We start from the raw sequence: 20,873 nt of genomic DNA, 5'->3' as shown, positions 1-20,873 counted from the left end.
ATAAAATCTTTAAAAAAATAATTAAAAAAATAAAGTTTTAAAAATAAATTAAATAGGGGCACCTGGGTGGCTCAGTGGGTTAAGCCTCTGCCTTCCACTCAGGTCATGATCTCAGGGTCCTGGGATCGAGTCCCGCGTCGGGCTCTCTGCTCAGCAGGGAGCCTGCTTCCTTCTCTCTCTCTCTGCCTGCCTCTCTGCCTACTTGTGATCTCTCTCTGTCAAATAAATAAATAAAATCTTAAAAAAATAAATAAATAAATAAATAAATTAAATAGGGGCACCTGGGTGGCTCAGTGGGTTAAAGCCTCTGCTTTCAGCTCAGGGCCCTGGGATTGAGCCCCACCTCAGGCTCTCCGCTCAGCAGGGAGCCTACTAATCCCCGCCCCACCCCATCCCCACCTGCCTCTCTGCCTAACTGCGATCTCTGTCAAATAAATAAATAAAATCTTTAAAAATAAATTACATAAAATTAAAAAGTGTAAGTTATCTATTTACATAATTTCCTGTATTACCATTTTATTCAAAAACAGTGAGTTAAATTTTAGCAAATTTAGAGGTCATGTTTTCAATAATCTATCACTTGGTTTCACGAAAATTCTCTTTGGAATAAAAATATTATATGATTAGCAATTAGGAGAAACATGGCATATGATTATATAATAAGCTGAGAATCAAGGTATTCTCAAAAACCCTAAATTTATGGGGTATCTGGGTGGCTCAGTCAGTTAAGCATCTGCTTTCAGCTTGAATCGTGATCTCGGGGTTCTGGAACAGAGCCCCATGTCAGGCTCCCTGAACAGCGAAGAGTCTGCTTCTCCTCACTCTCCCTCTGTCAAATAAATAATCTTTAAAAAAAAAAAAAAAAACAAAAAAAACAAAAGAAAACAACCAAACACCCAAAAACCCTAATTCAGAATCACAAAAGTAAATGCATCAAGACAGTATGTCTGGGTAAGATGCCAGAGACTCTATTTTCCTTGTTCCTCCCTAAAAAATAAACTATAAATCTTTAAAAAGTGGGGGGGCAATCAACTGAAAATTAAGTGTTTTAAAAGAGGGATGCAGAGTATTCTGGGACTCCAGGTCTGAAAGAAAAACAAGGCTTCAGAAACCCTGACTAGGCCCCACAAAACAGACAAAGTCAGCAAAGTACCATGTTTCATATCCTCCAACCTAGATGCATAAGACAGCCAAGCAGACTCTGCCCCATTAGATCCAATGTGTGCTTCAGACAAAGCAAGTGAGCCTGTCACCACTGGCAAAAACAATTCATGGAGAGCCCTGCAAACAACAGAGTGGCTAAAGAAACTCTCTTCCTTTTCCGAGACTTAAAATATCAGTCTCTCTTCCTACTTTTCTTGCTAAGGATAGGTCTGAGAATGTGGTAAATTAGCTATTGGGTAATATTGGCTTTAATGCTTTGATACCCATATATTTACTAATAGGGAGACTAAGTCCTATGCCAAAAGTGAGTGACTATGTTAAAATGATGCTGGCAGACCAGGTCCAAGGACCCAGAGGTGGTCCCCCAGACCCTGCCAAGAGGGTCCCTAGCCCACATACAAGATGAAAATCAACTCAAGATAGCCAGAAGTGAAAGCAGAATTTATTGAAGATATAGAGTACAGGCAGAGACAGAGATTCTGGGAGACTAACAAAGACTGGAACCCCCCCCCAACTGGGCTCCACAATGAGTGTGGAGCCTATTTTAAAAACATCGGGCTCTCCACTCAGCAAGGAGCCTGCCTCCCCCTCTCTCTCTGCCTGCTGCTCTACCTACTTGTGACTTCTCTCTCCCTGTCAAATAAATAAATAAAATCTCTTTAAAAATAAATAAATAGGGGCATCTGGGTGGCTCAGTGGGTTGAAGCCTCTGCCTTCGGCTCAGGTCATGATCCCAGGGTCCTGGGATCGAGCCCCACATCGGGCTCTCTGCTCAGGGGGAGCCTGCTTCACCTCCTCTCTGCCTGCCTCTCTGCCTACTTATGATCTCTGTCATAAACAAATAAAATCTTTAAAAAAATTAAAAAATAAATAAAAATAAATAACTTTTAAGTAAATATACATTATAATTAAATACATGCATATTTTATAAATTTTCCATTAATCTCTACCTGAAAGAATAGATCACCTAATACAAATGCATAAACATATCACCTCTGAAATACTTAGCTAATTCTCATTATCCACCAATTCTATATTTAGAAAATTCACCTGTTCACTACAATTTATTTGCAACCTCGTAAATAATACCTATGACAATTGCATATTCTTTCATGGACCTAGGACCTATATAGAATTAGCAAAATTTGAATGCCTGACACCCATCACTGCTAGGCTAAATAGGTAACACTATCTTGTCTTGATTCCCAGACTGTAAGTGTCCTTTTTCTCAGCATTTTCTTTTTTTTTCCTTTTTGTGGTTTTTGTTAATGAATCTTTTGTTTAAAATACCCTTCAAGGGTCACCTGGGTGGCTCAGTGGGTTAAGCCTCTGCCTTTGGCTCAGGTCCATATCTCAGGATCCTGGGATCGAGCCCTGCATTGGGCTCTCTGCTCAGCCGGGAGCCTGCTTTCCCCTCTCTCTCTGCCTGCCCCTCTCCCTACTTGTGATCTCTCTCTTCCTCTGTCAAGTAAATAAATAAAATCTTTAAAAAGAAAAAAAATTAGGGGCACATGCATGGCTCAGTGGGTCATGATCCTGGGGTCCTGGGACTGAGCCTCACATCAGGCTCTCTGTTCAGCAGGGAGCCTGCTTGCCCCCCTTTCTCTCTGCCTGCCTCTCTGCCTACTTGTGATCTGTCTGTCAAATAAATAAAATCTTAAAAAAAATTTTTTTTAAATGCCCTTCAAGGGGCAACCTGGGTGGTTCAGTCATTAAGCATCTGCCTTTGGCTCATGTCATGTCCCCAGGGTTCAGGGGCTCAGGCTCCCTGCTCCGAGGGAGGCCTGGCTTCTCTCTCTCCCACTCACCCTATTTGGGTTCCATCTCTGACTGTCTCTTGCTCAAAGAAATAAAACCTTTAAAAATAATTAAAAATAAATAAAATAAAATAAAAAACATGTCCCTCAAGCATAGTAAGGGCTGTCTAGTGCTCCAAGGTATAAGAATACTATGAGCCTTTCAGAGAGCATAGGTTTTGTTTTTAATTTTTTTTTTAAGATTTTTATTTTTATTTATTTGACAGAGAGAGAGAGATCACAAGTAGGCAGAGAGGCGGGCAAAGAGAGAGGGGGAAGCAGGCTCCCAGCTGAGCGGAGAGCCGGATACAGGGCTCTATCCCTGAGAACACAACCTGAGCTGAAGAGAGAGGCTTAACCCTCCCAGGTGCCCCTAATGAACTGTTTATTGTTTAATAAAGCCAAATGGGGCACCAGCTGGCTTAGTTGGGAGAGCGTAAGACTCCTGATCTTCGGGTTGTGAGTTTAAGCCCCACACTAGGTAAAAATGAAATCTTTCTGGGGAGACTGGATGGCTCAGTCAGTTGAATGCCTGCCTTTGCCTCAGTTTGTAATCCCAGGGGCCTGGGATCCAAGCCCCACTCGGAGCTCCCTGCTTACTGGGAAGTCTGCCTCTACCCTTGGCTTCTGTGCTCTCTCTCCCTAATAAAAAAAAAAAAATTTTTTTTTAAGATTTTACTCCTTTATTTAACAGAGAGATAGAGAGCACAAGTAGGGAGAATGGCAGGCACAGGGAGAGGGTAAAGCCAAGGGGGGAGCCCGATGTGGGGTTCGATCCACCTAAGACAAAGGTGACAATCGAGTGAGACATCCACAAGCCCCTCAAATAAAAAAATAAATTAAAAAAATAAAATAAAATAAGGGCAACTGGATGGCTCAGTGAGTTTGGTGTCTGCCTTTGGCTCAGGTCATGATCTTGGGGTCCTGGAACATAGCCCTGCATCAGGCTCCCTGCTGACTCTTGATTTTAGCTCAGGTCATGATCTAAGGATTGAGCTCAGTGTGAAGTCAGCTTGAGATTCTCTCTCCCTCTCTCCCTGGCATACACGCACTCTCTCTCTCCCTCTCTCAAATAAATAAATAAAATATTTTTTAAGCTTAAAAATTAATTACCAAAAAAGAGAATTCATTGTATATGTAATATGTGCATATTACATATATCCAATTACATATATGGTATTACATATATAATGTAACTTTATAATATACACATATAAGGTATGCATTAACTTGTCACATGACAGATACAAACATTATAGGTGTGTACATAAATGCGTATACATATATACACAAATGTAAAACATACTTATGTATATATGCAACAAATATTAACATATAACATATAGAGATGAAAAAAACACCTGCTTAGTTTTGGAAAAAACAAACCCAAAGACCAATCACTGGAAAGCACTCATTTTATTTTTTTTTTAATTTTATTTATTCATTTGATAGAGAGGGAGATAGCAAGAGAGGGAGATAGCAAGAGAGGGAACACAAGCAGGGGGAATGAGAGAGGGAGAAGGTAGCCTCCCACTGAGCAGGGAGCCCGATATGAGGTTCATTCCAGAACGCTGAGATCATGACCTAAGCCAAAGGCAGATGCCCAATGACTGAGCCACCCAGGCACCCCTCATTTTATGTTTATGTTTTTGTACTATATATCCCAGGACAGAGGAGTATTCTACTCAAGACACACAAAAAGGCAGAGGGAAAGAAAACGCTCATCAAGCTTTTTGAGATAAGGGAAACTGAAGGACTTCATAAAAATCTGCTTTTTGTTTCTTTTCCTCCTCCTTTCTTGCTAGGATCTGCACCCCCCACTTTACCTACCCCTCAGATGCAACAGTGTATGTCTTCCTTGTAAGGGATCCCAAACCAAAACAAGACTCTCTCTTTTCCTATCTTGAGTCCCCGAACACTGTCTCTGTCTTCAATAAATTTTGCCTTTACCTCCTACTATCTTAAGTTTGATTTCCATCTTGTGCGTGGGCTAGGGACCCTCTTGGCAGGGTCTGGGGGAAACCCCCTCTGGGCCCCTAGACCTTGTGGGCCAGCATCATTTTAACATACACAGTCACTTTTGGCATAGAACTTAGTCTCCCCATCAGTGAATATATAGAAATCAAAGCACTGAAGCCAGTATTACCTAATAGCTAATTTACCACATGCTCAAACCTATCCTCACCAGGGAGAAAATAAAACTCCAATACAAATTGTCCTGGAATATTTACTCACATCCCAGCTAAACACTATCATCTACACAAAAATGCCTTCTCATTTTTAAATAAAAATTTAGCTAAATTATCAGCCTTAAAACTTAAAGAAATTAAAAACACTAGTAATTAAATACAGGTAACAAAGGCAATCTCTTATGCAATTTCAATTAAGGGATTTTTGTTATTTGCTCTCAAATTTACATTTAAAAATCTTAATTTTTAAGATTAAGGAAATTAATGAAACAGGACAACTACCTCTATTTTGACCTAAGTCTGTACTTTCTAACTGATTAAGTTCTTTTCAGATCACCTCTTCACACGGGCAAACTGTGCAGGCAAAGCATCGTGTGATGGGAACCAAAATTACCCCCTCAAGCAACAAGGACTGCCTTGAGTCAGCAAAAACCCCCCGACTGACCCCAAGATAATGACTGACATGATCCTTACTGCCCACCTGCATGTACCAACATTTTCCTCATATAAACCTGGAAGCATTTTCAGCACTTTGGAAACATTCTTTCTGCAGTCTTCCCAATGTCAACCTTTAGACAGGGAAACTGAAGGAACTCCATTCTTCCGGGGATTCTGTTCTTGCCCAGATCTGAATTCCCAATCCCAGTCTACCCATGCATTGTAATGAAAATAGCATATATCCTCCTTGTAAGGGACAAAGATATAATGGTACCTTTAGAGCCTTCCAGCACAACAGATAACATCTAAGGAATTATGAGGAAGATTGTCATAAATGTTCTTCCCCAAGACCAGGGACTACAAATACTCTGACTGCCAAAACCCCTGACTTCAGGGAATGAATGATTTATGAAGAACACCTGAACCCTATCCTTGTTCTGACCAGCTCCTGGATGCCTAAGAAGACACATGCACCAATCTACAACGGCCAAAAAAATCCCCAGGCCCCAAGTAAAGATGAGACTTACGCTCTTTTCCTTTCTGAGTCTCTAAGATGCTCCATGTTTATCTCTCAATCTCTCTCTCTGCATATACATATGCAGTAAATCATGCTTTCATCTCCTGCTAGCTTATGTCTGATTTCCATTTTTTGTGAAAGGGGCCCTCTTGGGTAGTCCTCCAGGATCCTATGGGTCCTGGGACCCGGCCTGGTGGCATTAGCCTCACAAGTAAATTCTTTTATTTCATTACTGGTGCCTGCCTTTGGATTCTGTCAGTGGTGTTCAGTAGAGCTTAGTCTGGGGCCCCCGAGAGCCAGGGGCTCTGGCACCCTTGTGGCCCAGTTACCTTATGATTAAAATTATGGACAGGGGTGCTTGGGTGACTCATCAGTTAAGCATTTGTGTTTAGGTTGAGTCATGATCCCAACCACCTGGGATTGAGCCCCACATTGGGCTTCCTGCTCAGCAGAGAGTCTGCTTCTCCCTTTCTCTCTCCCCCTTTATCTCCTGCTCATACTGGCTCTCTCTCAAACAAATAAATAAAATCTTAAAAAAAAAATTATTTAAAAAAAGTGTTATTGCTAGTAAAAACTATGTACTGGAGTGAAACTCCTTTCTACCAGTCAAATTTTTGTTTAGCATTCATAAAGCTGCTGTATTACTACTACCCAATTTACAGAATAGGCAAAAGTCCAGGGAAACACATAAATCAATTAATTTAAAACATTTCTAAATAATGAAGTTGCGTGTGGATTATAAATACACATTATGTGTCTCATATTGTATGCTATACTGTCTCAAACCAAAATAGCATTTCATTGGTAAGTTACTGCTTACATTTTTTTTTAATTTTTTCTAATTAACATATAATGTAAGATAACTGGGCCACAAGGGTGCAAGAGCCCCTGGCTATGGTTTCAGAGGTAGAGGTCAGCGTTCATCAGCCTTTTCTTTTAAGATTTTATTTATTTATCTGACAGAGAGAGATCACAGGTAGGCAGAGAAGCAGGCAAAGAGAGGGAGGGGGGGAAGCAGGCTCCCCACTGAGCAGACAGCCCGATGTGGGGCTCGATCCCCGGACCCTGAGATCACAACCTGAGCCGAAGGCAGAGGCTTAACCCACTTGAGCCCCCCAGGTGCCCCAGCATTCATCAGTCTTCATGTAACACCCATAACATGCCCTCCTTAATGTCCATCACCCAGTTACCCCATCTCTCTACCCTCCTCCCCAGTTATTGGCCTGATTTATGACTGAGCGCAAAATACAGCATCTTAAAATAGGACTCTTGGGCATAGTGATTCTGTTCACTGACTATTTCTAGAAAGAGTTAATACAAAAAAAGCTGCAAAAACATACTAGAAGTTAAAAGTTACTCTTTTGGGACGCCTGGGTGGCTCAGTTGGTTAAGCAGCTGTCTTCGAATCAGGTCATGATCCCAGCGTCCTGGGATCAAGTCCCACATCGGGCTCCTTGCTCGGCAGGGAGCCTGCTTCTCCCTCTGCCTCTGTCTGCCAGTGCTAACTCTCTCTCGCTCTCTCTCTCTCTGACAAATAAATAAATAAAATCTTTAAAAAAAAATAAAATAAAAGTTACTCTTTTGTAAGGAAAATTTACACTTAAATCTCCATTTGTGTCAACCTCTCAATACAAGGAAGAGGAATCATAAATTCTTCTCAAGGTGGAAGGAACAAACAAGGTGGAAGGAACAAAAACATAACAGAACTTTCTCTTGTTTAAAGTGCTTTTCCTGGTCAACTTCCATAACGGGCCTTTTTCTTACCCATTATTCTATTTTTGCCTTTTGCTGAGCTTAAGTTGGAGGCTTAGGGCTTTTCAAATAGTAACTTGCAGTTTTCCTGGGTATTTCCCCTACATATACTTAACATATACATACTAATAAACTTGTTTGTTTTTCTCTTTTTAAATCTTTTGCTATGGGAGGAAAGGATGTCATCTCAGTCAAGAAATCAGGGTAGAAGGAAAACTATTTTTCCTCCCTTACACTTAATAAAAACGTATGGCACACAATAAACTCTGTTGCCAGAGCACCAAAGTAACCACCAACTCTTTAGTCTTAAAACAATTATCCCACTATTTCTGAACATGTTTGCTGAAAATCTTAACATATCCATCCAATTCAACCAAGATATTTACTACCAAAAATTTAACAGACTCTTACTTATAGGATGGTTTTTCTTTGATGTAGAGGTTATCTGGTAAAGAGGAAAAGTATTTTCAAATTTTTTAATTTTAGTTTATTTAATTTTAATTTATTTAACTTAATTTTAATTTTTAATTTTTAACTAAATGAATAATGATCTTTGGCCAGCAGTGTAGAACTAGGAAAAGCACATACCTTAAAAGGTTACCTCGTTATTTACCTCCACTTCTTTCTTTCCTTTTTTTTTTTTTTGAAGATTTTATTTACTTGACATAGAGAGAGCGGGAGAGAGGGACCACAAGCACAGAGACCTGGAGAGGAAGAGCCAGGCTACTCAATCTACTCAATGAGCAAGATGATAGGATCATGACCTGAGCCAATGGCAGATGCTTAATGACTGGACCAGCCAGGCACCCCTAGCCCCATTATTTCTGAGAAAAAAATACTCTAAATGAATGGGAAATGTTCTTCAAAGTTCAAACTTATATTTGATTATCTGTATTATTACATATAACATGATGAAGGTGGATTTTTAAATATTTTCAAACTAAAATGGAAAACAAAATCAAGAACAAAAAAGAAATACCATTTGTGGGGCACTTGGGTGACTCAGTGGGTTAAGCCTCTGCCTTCGGCTCAGGTCATGATCTCAGGATCCTGGGATAAGCCCCGCATCAGGCTCTCCACTCAGCAGGGAGCCTGCTTCTCCCCCTCTCTCTGCCTGCCTCTCTGCCAACTTGTGATCTCTCTCTCTGTGTCAAATAAATAAATAAAATCTTAAAAAAAAAAAAGAAAGAAATACCATTTGTGTTTGCAGAATAAAAAATATGTCAGAGCATCTCTGTCCCTGTTCTTGGCAGAGAACTCCTAAAACATTCTGAATTTCCTGAGTCTAGGTAGGAGTAGTTTTGTTTTTCATTAGCAGCTCTTTTGTTCTCAACAGAATTTTTGCCAGAGACAACTTATGAATAGTCTCAAAATGAAGCTGGTATGGTGGGGAAAATAATGCAAATTAAGCTCTATAATACACTGTTGAACATTGGAATTAGAGGAGTTTATGAGATTCTGATTTGGTAAATACACCCCTGGTGTCTCAGAGAGAAAGTTCCTGAGCTCAGGATACTTCCATTCCTTGCCCTGTATTCCTCTTCATTTGGCTGTTCATCTGTATCCTTTATAACATCTTTTATAATAAATTAACAAATGTTTCCCTGACATTTGTGAATCATTCCAATAAATTATCAAACCCACGGAGAGGATTGTGGAACCTGTGATTTATATAGCTGGTTGGTAAGTAGCACAGGTAACAACCCTGACTCACAACTGGATCTGAAATGGAGCTGTCATATACAAGTAACTCCTTTACCCATGGAATTGTAACATCTCCAGGTATACAATGTCAGAACTGAGTTAAATTTGTAAGACACTTTTGAAAATTAAGAACTGCTTTGGTGGTGCTGGGAAACTGTCCAGATTTACTCTTTCTAGTATGTCCACATTTGTACTTATAGACAAAGTTATCAATCTAGATATTAGGTTACCAATTAAGATTTTAAAAAACATATGGGACGCCTGGGTGGCTCAGTTGGTTAAACCGCTGCCTTTGACTTGCTCAGGTTATAATCCCAGGGTGCTGGGATTGAGTCCCACATCAGCTCCTTGCTTGGCAGAGAGCCGGCTTCTCTCTCCGCCTCTGCCTGCCACTCTGCCTGTGCGCTCGCACTCTCTGTGACAAATAAATAAATAAATAAAATCTTTTTAAAAAAGATCTTAAAGAACACAGATTTTCACAAGAACAAGCAAAATACCCATCTACACTGTAAGATGTTAAGAGTGTTATGGAATGGGGGCACCTGAGTGGCTCATTGAGTTAATCTGTCTTTGGCTCAGGTCATATCTCAGGGTCCTGGGATGGAGTCCCACATCAGGCTCCCTGCTCAGTGGGGAGTTTGCTTGCTTCTCCCTCTGCCTGCTGTTCTCCATTCTGTGCAGGCTCACTTTCTCAGGCTCTCTCACTCTCTGACAAATGAATAAAATCCTAAAAAGAAAGTTTTATGGAATGATCAAACTTACTTTTTACATGAAATTACATAAAATTTCACATTTCTACCTACTCTACTTTCTTTCTCACTATCTAATGTATTTAGGAGAGATTAAAAAACAGTAGCTGTCTGTGACAAAAAAACAAAAACAATTTATCCAAGACAAAAAATAAAAAACAACTGCATACATAAATCAATCACTTTAAAAAAAAAAACATTACCTTTTGGATAATCTTCCAATAAAAGGTTGAAGTGACCTAATTGACAAAAGAAATCAGATTCCACTTTTCCTTCAGCTTTTAAGATTAAAGATTCGTAGCAGCGAACAGCCTAGAAATGAAAAATATAAGCATTAAGAGAAAAGAAATGTAACTGCATCCTTCTTGAGATAATGTATATTTATAAGAAATTGCTCTAGTGGCGCCTGGGTGGCTCAGTGGGTTAAAGCCTCCATCTTCAGCTCAGGTCATGATCCCAGGATCCTGGGATCAGGCCCCGAATCGCATCGGCTCTCTGCTCAGCAGGGAGCCTGCTTCCTCCTCTCTCTCCCTGCCTGCCTCTCTGCCTACTTGTGCTCTCTATCAAATAAATAAATAAAACCCTAAAAAAAAAAAAAGAAAAGAAAAGAAATTGCTCTAAAAATGAAAGGAATCAATATGTCACTTCTACCACAAACTAATGATTCAATTCCTGAGAAGCAGATTTTTTAGAATTTATTAATTAAAAGAACCATCACTTATGATCTAGGTGCTTTCCCTTACAAAAATGTGGGGAAAGACTTGCCAAACATATATAATATAGGAGCTCCTTAATGACTTTTTATGAGTTGGAGATCTGAATAATTACTTTGGTTTTTGTTCACAAAAAACACTACTTTCAAATAGGCATGGGGAAAAATGGTTATTGCACTCCAGTAACCAGTAACAACCTGTGATTTTCAAATTTTGGAATGTGGCAAGTTCAAATTGAGATGTACTGTAATTTGACAACAGATGTCAGAAAGACTGTATGTATAAAAAAGGTATAAAATATTCACTAATAAGGGGAGCCTGGATGGCTCAGTTCGTTAAGCATCTGGCTTCAGTTCAGGTCATGATCCCAGGGTCGTGGGATCTGCCCCCACATTGGTCTCCTGGCTTGGTAAGGAACTTGCTTATCCTTCCCCCTCTCCCTTTCCCCACCTTGTGTGGGCTCTCATTCCCACCTCTCTAATAAATAAATAAAATCTTTTTAAAAACTTCACTAAAAGGGCACGTGGGTGGCTCAGCAGGTTAAAGCCTCTGCCTTCCGCTCTAGTCATGATCCCAGGGTCCTGGGATTGAGCCCCACATTGGCCTCTCTGCTCAGTGGGAAGCCTTCCCCACTGCCCCCCGCTGCCTACTTGTGATCTCTGTCTGCCAAATAAATAAATAAAATCTTTAAAAAAAAAATTCACTAATATCAAAGTAAAGTAACTTTGGATATCTGATTAAATATATTATTAACATTAACTTCACCCATTTCTTTTTATTATTTTTACTTTTCCTTTTTTTTCCTTTGAAATTTTATTTATTTAATTAACGGAGAGATAAAAAGCCAGAGAGCCAGAGAGAGAAAAAACAAGCAAGGCAATGGCAGAGGGAGAGGGAGAAGCAGGCCTCTCCACTGCATAGGGAACCTGATGGCGGGGCAATCCCAGCCCCTGGGATGATGACCAGAGCTAAAGGCAGATGCTTAACCATCTGAACCACCTAGACATCCCTTAGTAACTTTTTCTTTCTTTCTTTTTTTTTTTTTTAAAGATTTTATTTATCTATTCGAGGGAGAATGAATGAGAGAGAGCATGAGAGAAGAGGAGAAGGTCAGAGGGAGAAGCAGACTCCCCAAGGAGCTGGGAGCCCGATGCGGGACTCGATCCTGGAAGTCCGGGATCATGACCTGAGCTGAAGGCAGTCGCTCAACCAACTGAGCCACCCAGGCGCCCCTTAGTAACTTTTTCTATTTTGCAATTTAAAATTACATACAATGAAAAATTCATGCATCACAATACATTTCTACTGGATAGGATAGCTATTGCTTGTAATAATCAATCACTGTTTTTGTGTAGAAACTACAAAAACTTTTAGACTAACATATATATATATATATATATATATATATATAACATTTACTATATATATATACTATGTTTCAACTGTTTTCTCCTAATCTTTATATTTCAAACATACTAATATTAACATTATCTCAGCCCAACACATACATACACATACCTTGTACTTTTTTAGAGAGAAAAATAATAAAGAATCCAATCTTTTTGAACTTCGTAAGTTTGCAGAAGGAAGAAGTGAAGATTTTGCACTAAAACATCTCAAAGAACAACTTTCTAGAGTTTCTCCAGAGTTATCAGTAACCACAGGTGATCTCAGAAGCTTAACAATTAAAAACCTGATATAAAAGTTTTAATCTTAAGATAACTATTGTTTGCTTAGCACACAACAGGGACTTAGCATTTCTTTACTTTGCACTTCAAAAAAAACAACCTCTCCTTCAAAATGTTTCAATCTTCCTAATAAAAAAAAATCCTAGGGGCGCCTGGGTGGCTCAGTGGGTTAAAGCCTCTGCCTTTGGCTCGGGTCATGATCCCGGAGTCCTGGGATCGTGCCCCACATCGGGCTCTCTGCTCAGCAGAGAGCCTGCTTCCCCCCTTCTCTCCGCCTGCCTCTCAGCCTACTTGTGATCTCTGTCTGTCAAATAAATAAATAAAATCTTAAAAAAAAAATCCTAATTAAGTCCCTTATAATATATATTTAGAGTAACCACAACAAAAGAAATACATACAATTAGGTGTATACTCTGGGTCTACTCCCAGAAATACTCCTGGGTATGGTGCTCTGAAAAAGCAACTAAGGTCAAATACCTCTCCCTGACCGCCCCCCCCCTCCAAAAAAAAAGTGGATTAACTTCTCGGTAAAATAAAAAACATCCTCAGCAATTCTGCTGGGATGAGAAAATGTGCTGTGGGTCAGGGCCCCCATACAAAGTACCTTAATTTTTTTGCCTTTTCCTATAAAACAATCTTCTTTGATGAAAACACATTCCAAGGAATGCCTAGGTGGCTCAGTGGGTTAAATAATGCCTCTGCCTTCAGCTCAGGTCATGATCCCAGAGTCCTGGGATCAGCCCTGCATCAGGCTCTCTGCTCCACAGGGAGCCTGCTTCCCCCTCTCTCTCTGCCTGCCTCTCTGCCAACTTGTGATCTTTGTCTGTCAAATAAATAAATAAAATCTTAAAAAAAAAAACCAAACATTCCAATACTAGAGGGAATATGTATTTCACACACAGCAGAAATACTTCTAAAAATTTAAAGATACCTCATTAATAAAGCTCTTCTGAGGTGACTCAGTTATCCTTACAGTAAAATTTAAAAGAAGGGGCACATGTGGCTTAGTCCATGGAGGATCCAACTCTTGGGTTTCAGCTCAGGTCATGATCTCAGGGTCAAGTCTGGAGGCAGCTTCAAGCTCTGTGGGGAGTCTGCTCAGGATTTTTTCTCCCTATCCCTCTCCCACAGCTGTCCTGTGCTCTTTCTTAAAATAATTAAAATCTTTAAAAAAAAAAAAAAGATTTAAAAGAGAACTGCTTTCAGTTATCATTCTGTTAGCTACCTACATATGCATAAACACCAAATTATAACCATGAAAATCTGAATATATACTTAGATCCCAGAAATTACTATCATTTGGAGATAACAAAATTTCAAGATCCTTTCTTATCCAAGTACCTATAGTTCTATCCGGCAGGTGGTTAGAATAAAAAATACAAGAGCACCTGGGTGGTTCAGTCAGTTAAGCATCTGCCTTCAGTTCAGGTCATGATCCTGGATTCCCAGGATCCAGTTCCACACTGGCCTCCCCACTCAGTGGGAAGTCTGCTTCTCCCTCTGCTCTTCACCCTGTTCCTGCATGCTCTCTCTCAAATAAAAAAAATAAATCTTTAAAAAAAAAATACAAGATACAAAACTTATTGCTTTATAATACCTGAAAACTACACGCTACGAAAACAGACTCATATTAGAGAATAAACTTACGTTGCCAGAATGGAGAAAATGGGGGAAAGAGTGGGAGGTACAGGTTTCCAGTTACAAAGTAACAGGAATGAAAGTTACAGCAGTGAGAATATAATTAATGGTATTGTCATAGTGTTGTATGAGGACTGTATATATTTATTTTTTCCTTTCTTTAATGGAGATCCAGGGTAAAGGCTAAATGTTGGTTCTTTAACTGTTCTATTCATACAGGTTTTCTGCATGTTTGAAATTACACTAGTCTCAACTTCCATTACATATGGTCAACTGCACTCTGTACGTCGGAGGATCAAGAGTAGTCTGTATCATTCACCTTCCTGCATCTTTTTGTTTTTTTTAAAGATTTTATTTATTTATTTGACAGAGAGAGATCACAAGTAGGCAGAGAGGCAAACAGAGAGAGGGGAGGAACCAGGTTCCCTGCCAAGCAGAGAGCCTGATGTGGGACTCGAACCCAGGACCCTGAGATCATGACCCGAGCCGAAGGCAGAGGTTTAACCCACTGAGCCACCAGGGCGCCCCTCACCTTCCTGCATCTTATCACATAGCACATATCATCTCATCATCACAAGAATGGTGAGTACAATAGAACATATTTTGAAAGACCACATTCAAATAATTTTTTAAAAAAATTTTTTTTAAAGGTTTTGTTTATTTATTTGAGAGACAGAGATCATAAGTAGGCTGAGAGGCAGGCAGAGAGAGAGGAGGAAGCAGGCCTCGTGCCAAGCAGAGAGCCCAATGCAGGGCTCGATCCCAGGATCCTGGGATCATGACCTGAGCCAAAGGAAGAGGCTTAACCCACTGAGCCACCCAGGCGCCCCTCAAATAACTTTTGAGTACACCGATAAAGTATTTTCTTTTACTATTAGTTATTGCTATTAATCTCTTAGTGTGCTCGATCTAGACCTTAAAATCTGTCTTAAGTATATGTGTATGGTAATACATAGGGTATAGTATCATCCGTGGTTTCGGGCATCCACTGGGCATTCTGGAATAGATGAAATGACACTACTACATACCAAAATAAAAATGTAAACAAAATGGATGAAATGTAAAAACTGATAATATGGAATGACTCAAATTTTAGTCAACAGAGATGGTCCTGCTGCTGCAATGAAAGACAGGGAAATAATATGAGAAGTAAAAAAGTTATGGGTGAAGAAAAAGCTTTTAAGACTACAATAAGGGACACCTGGGTGGCTCAGTTGGTTAAGCAGCTGCCTTCAGCTCAGGTCATGATCCCAGAATCCTGGGATCAGGTCCCACATCGGGCTCCTTGCTCGGCAGGGAGCCTGCTTCTCCCTCTGCCTCTGCCTACCACTCTGTCTGCCTGGGCTCATGCTCTCTTTCTCTCCCTCTAACAAATAAATAAATGAAATCTTTAAAAAAAAAATACTACAGTAAAATAATTTCAAACTTTACATTAGTAAAACAATAAATTTCACATTGTAAAGGTAACATAAGCATTTTAAATAAATCCCTAATTTATTAAAGGTATTGTTTATTTGAGAGAGCGAGCACAAGCTGGGGGACGAAGAAAGGGGCAGACTTCCCGCTGAGGAGGGAACCCCATGTGGGACTCAATCCCACAGCCATGCTCATTGAGTAGCCTGGTTCTTCCTCTCCAGGTCTCTGTGCTTGTGTTCCCTCTCTCACGCTCTGTGTCAAATAAATAAAATCTTTAAAAAAAAAAAAAAAAAGAAAGAAGTGGAGGTAAATAACGAGGTAACCTTTTAAGGTATGTGCTTTTCCTAGTTCTACACTGCTGGCCAAAGATCATTATTCATTTAGTTAAAAATTACTTTGAAAATGCTTTTCCTCTTTACCAGATAACCTCTACATCAAAGAAAAACCATCCTGTAAGAGTCTGTTCAATTTTTGGTAGTAAATATCTTGGTTGAATTGGATGGATATGTTAAGATTTTCAGCAAACGTGTTCAGAAACAGTTGGATAATTTGTTTTAAGACTAAAGAGTTGGGGGCGCCTGGGTGGCTCAGTGGGTTGGGCCTCTGCCTTCGGCTCAGGTCATGATCTCGGGGTCCTGGGATCGGGTCCCACATCGGGCTCTCTGCTTGGCAGGGAGCCTGCTTCCTCCTCTCTCTCTCTGCCTGCTTCTCTGCCTACTTGTGAACTCACTCTGTCAAATAAATAAATAAAACCTTAAAAAAAAAAAAAAAGACTAAAGAGTTGGTGGTATGTTACTTTGGTGCTCTGGCAACAGAGTTTATTGTGTGCCATACGTTTTTATTAAGTGTAAGGGAGGAAAAATAGTTTTCCTTCTACCCTGATTTCTTTTTTTTTTTAATATTTTATTTATTTATTTGACAGAGATCACAAGTAGGCAGAGAGGCAGGTAGAGAGAGAGGAGGAAGCAGGCTCCCCGTGGAGCAGAGAGCCCGATGTGGGTCTCGATCCCAGGACCCCGGGATCATGACCTGAGCCGAAGGCAGAGGCTTTAACCCACTGAGCCACCCAGGCACCCCTCTACCCTGATTTCTTGACTGAGATGACATCCTTTCCTCCCATAGCAAAAGATTTAAAAAGAGAAAAACAAACAAGTTTATTAGTATGTATATGTTAAGTATATGTAGGGGAAATACCCAGGAAAACTGCAAGTTACTATTTGAAAAGCCCTAAGCCTCCAACTTAAGCTCAGCAAAAGGCAAAAATAGAATAATGGGTAAGAAAAAGGCCCGTTATGGAAGTTGACCAGGAAAAGCACTTTAAACAAGAGAAAGTTCTGTTATGTTTTTGTTCCTTCCACCTTGTTTGTTCCTTCCACCTTGAGAAGAATTTATGATTCCTCTTCCTTGTATTGAGAGGTTGACACAAATGGAGATTTAAGTGTAAATTTTCCTTACAAAAGAGTAACTTTTAACTTCTAGTATGTTTTTGCAGCTTTTTTTGTATTAACTCTTTCTAGAAATAGTCAGTGAACAGAATCACTATGCCCAAGAGTCCTATTTTAAGATGCTGTATTTTGCGCTCAGTCATAAATCAGGCCAATAACTGGGGAGGAGGGTAGAGAGATGGGGTAACTGGGTGATGGACATTAAGGAGGGCATGTTATGGGTGTTACATGAAGACTGATGAATGCTGGGGCACCTGGGGGGCTCAAGTGGGTTAAGCCTCTGCCTTCGGCTCAGGTTGTGATCTCAGGGTCCGGGGATCGAGCCCCACATCGGGCTGTCTGCTCAGTGGGGAGCCTGCTTCCCCCCCTCCCTCTCTTTGCCTGCTTCTCTGCCTACCTGTGATCTCTCTCTGTCAGATAAATAAATAAAATCTTAAAAGAAAAAAAAAAGCCTGATGAACGCTGACCTCTACCTTTGAAACCAGTAATATATTATATGCTAATGAGAAAAAAATTTTTAATGTAACATTTAAAATTTAAAACCTTTAAATATAAATGTGCATTTAAATTTAAAATGTCACAGTACTGCTTTCATTCTATCATACTGAGTTCCACATTGGGAGTGATATTTTTAAAGAAATAATTATATACCCGATGAATGTACTGAAATTACTGAAAATTATTACAATTCAGTTTCTGGTCATTAGTTACCATGAAAACTACTGAGTACAAAAAAGTGAGATTGTGGGTTGCCGGCTCATGATTATGGGAATTCAAACTACAAACAAAAACACATGGAAAAAAAATATCTTAAAAAGTATTTAATAATTCCTTCACAATTGCAGCATCAACTAATCAAATTCATAGTTAATCTGCTTTATGTAGAAAATAAAATATGTAATGGAAGGTATTTGTTGCACAGAGACCAACTTTCATGGTGCCAGGTGACAGCCGACATTTTAGACAGATTTTGCTCAGAAGATGAAAAATGACAGAGAAGGAAACTGCATGGCTTCTGTGCAGCAGCTTATATAAGAGTATCAACATGTGCTACAGGTTGATGGGTATGTTATCTAGAGTTATAAATATAATCTGAAACTTGAGAACTATACTAATTGTACTTTTAAATAATAGTGGCTTTTACTAAGCACCATCAAACTACACCAGCTGACAGCGAGGCCTATTTACTGCTTTTATTTCTCTTGTTTATATCTCTTCCCTTTCCAAAGCTCCCCCCGCTTTCCTTTCTCCTCCCTCTATTTCCCGCCATCTTGGCCGACAGGAGCAGCCATTAACTAAAGGGCAGTGCCAACAACTTTTCACACAAATGAAGAGGGAATCCTCCCTGGTCTCTATCAGACACAGGGAACAGGACTTCAAAAAAATTCTAGATTCCTAACAATCGCATTCACAGCAGTGTTTCCGTAGCTTTCAAAGAAGTAAACAACTTAAGGTCACATGCAAACCAGTATTTATAGATTAAATACGAAATACAAACTCTACACGGCTGTAAAGTAACTTTCAATTTACTCCTCTTGAAACTAGGGATATAAGAAGCGTACCGAAACGTGCAGTTCAAAATTACATCACAAGTCAACCACCAGGACAAAAGTAGTATGTAAGTAGGAAACTTTTAGAAGTGGTTACATTCACTATAATGTGATGCTAGGATTCCTAACGAAAACGTTGTGAAATAACTGTTGAGCGGAGCACCAGAGCGCCGCCGTCTCGGCCACTCAAACTACAAAATAACATTTCATAAGGCCGTAAGCAAGGTATCCTGAATAAGAGAAAAGCAAAAAGATGCTTTTAGTTCGCATCCACAGGGGCGTTGATTGATCTTGGAGGCAGCGGGTGCAGGATGCCTGCAAGGTTGGGAATAAAAGTCTGGGCCTGCTATTGCCTACCTTGCCCAAAAGGGTCTTCGTCCTGGCGCCATCTTCATGAAGCCTCACGAACCCGAAGAGACGGCTGTAGAAAGAAATACAGGCAGCTCGTTAACACTCCGGGAAAGCCACTGCCGGGTTTCCTCCCGAACCCAAGGCCTCGGTAGCGGAGGCCGCCTGCATAGCGCGGAAATAAGCACCCAATTGCTACCATTAAGCAAGCTGTACTTGGCCTCCCGGGAGAACGGCGCCAGCCGGTGCGAAATCAGCTGGCAGAATGACGGCGGACGTACCTGTCCAATCCGTCGAGCGCCTCCCTCTCTTCTGCTGTCAAGCTAGAGGACCCCTCCTTGCTCTCGCCGCTCTCTTTTCCCGCCGCCATTTTCTTTCCCTCATCGCCGAAAGCAGCGGCGGCGGTAGCGAGAGATACTTCGCAGGATTTCATGAGCACAGAATAAATGTAAAATCCAATGCCGAAACCCACCACCACCCAGTGAAGAGCTCGAAAAGATGCCCTCGTCGCGTAAAACTGGCACAACAACTTTATCGCCGCTGCCTCCTCCACCCCGGGTGACAGCGACGAAAAATCCCAAGATGATGGCAAGAGCAGTGGATGCCAGGGCTGCGGGGCTCGGCTACGGAATCACATCGCGAAATAGGCGGAGACAGCAGGAGAGGCGGAAGCTCGCAGTAAATGGAGTATTTCCTAGAATCTCAAACTTCGCCAGCACCAGCACAAAGTTGTTGTAATTGTGTCACAGTGCAAACCCAAAATCTCCGTGACGCCGTTTTCTCCCGCCCCAAAGCAGGCACGGCCAATTGACGTGACCGGTTCGTGTCACATGACCTTTGTTGACGCACGTCAGTTTAGGTTCCACTGAACTTGCTAGCTGCCTCAACTCCGCCCACATGGCGATCCTCTACCAGGGGACGGGAGGGCTGTCAATTCAGACATATTATTGGTTGACAGACACGTCTGTCAGGGAAAGCGTAATCACCAGACGCAGAGAACTCTTGGATAGTGCTCGTTGAGTAAACTCTGACAGTGGCAGGGGGTAGTCGTAGGGTCTTTGTTTTTGTCTGGAGTAAAGATGGCTAAATTAGGAAGCCGATGGGAACGGTGACATCGCGCAGATGTTCTACGAGTGCGAATGCTCGCGAAAGATGAAGGATATCTTTTATGTGCTTTGCAATTATGTGGTTGCTGGGCTCTTCCAGGGTCTGGTGAGACCTGCGTTATTCTTAAGTAGTGCATGTCACTGAACCTCTAACTGCGGAAGAGTCAAGCACTTTTGGCACTTCTGGAAATAACGGCACACGACTCCCTGTCTCTCTACCTTTTCCTCTCAACCACCTGGAAAGAGAAGAGGTAAAGACCTGGAAGCCTCAGAATAAAGAATCGTTTCACGGGTTTTCTTTCATGAATTCTCCAAATGTTCTCTTGATGACAGTTTTGCACACTTTCTGTTCATCAATTCATTTGGTATCTAAGGAAAGTATCAGATTAAGCTAAACTGCCAGATGTGGGTGGTGTTAACCGTAAAAGTGAAAGTCAATAGCAGAGCGTTGCAATTCAGAACATGCAGTTTAGGGCAAAACTATAGCCAACTCCAACAAACAAGAGGGGAAGACATTATTTTATGAAAAAAAATTCAGAAGAATTATTTTGAGTGAAAGTCCATTAGAAAAAAGAGACTGCAGGGTGATAACAATTTCTTGTTAGCTGAGTTGTACCTAAGGGGTAGGCGAGGCTATGGAGGGAGAGACATGTAGAGGGC

General features: G+C 40.7%; 1 protein-coding gene across 1 annotated transcript in view; it reads right to left on the bottom strand.

Moving 5' to 3' along the window:
• Positions 1 to 19,904, bottom strand: part of LOC308337756 (lysine-specific demethylase 6A-like) — a 202,466-nt gene extending 182,562 nt beyond the window's left edge. The window contains exons 1-3 of the mRNA XM_080795939.1: positions 19,389 to 19,904; positions 19,117 to 19,180; positions 10,513 to 10,621 (exon numbers count right to left, since the gene is read on the bottom strand). Coding sequence (XP_080652065.1) covers positions 10,513 to 10,621; positions 19,117 to 19,180; positions 19,389 to 19,540 — 325 coding nt within the window. The 5' untranslated portion in view covers positions 19,541 to 19,904. The remainder of the gene's footprint in view (positions 1 to 10,512; positions 10,622 to 19,116; positions 19,181 to 19,388) is intronic.
• Positions 19,905 to 20,873: the final 969 nt, after the last annotated feature.

The sequence above is a fragment of the Martes martes genome (assembly GCF_963455335.1).
Source record: "Martes martes genome assembly, chromosome: Y".
Taxonomy (NCBI): Eukaryota; Metazoa; Chordata; class Mammalia; order Carnivora; family Mustelidae; genus Martes; species Martes martes.
The sequence above is the reverse complement of the archived record's forward strand: the minus strand, read 5'-3'. Positions and strand labels throughout refer to the sequence as shown.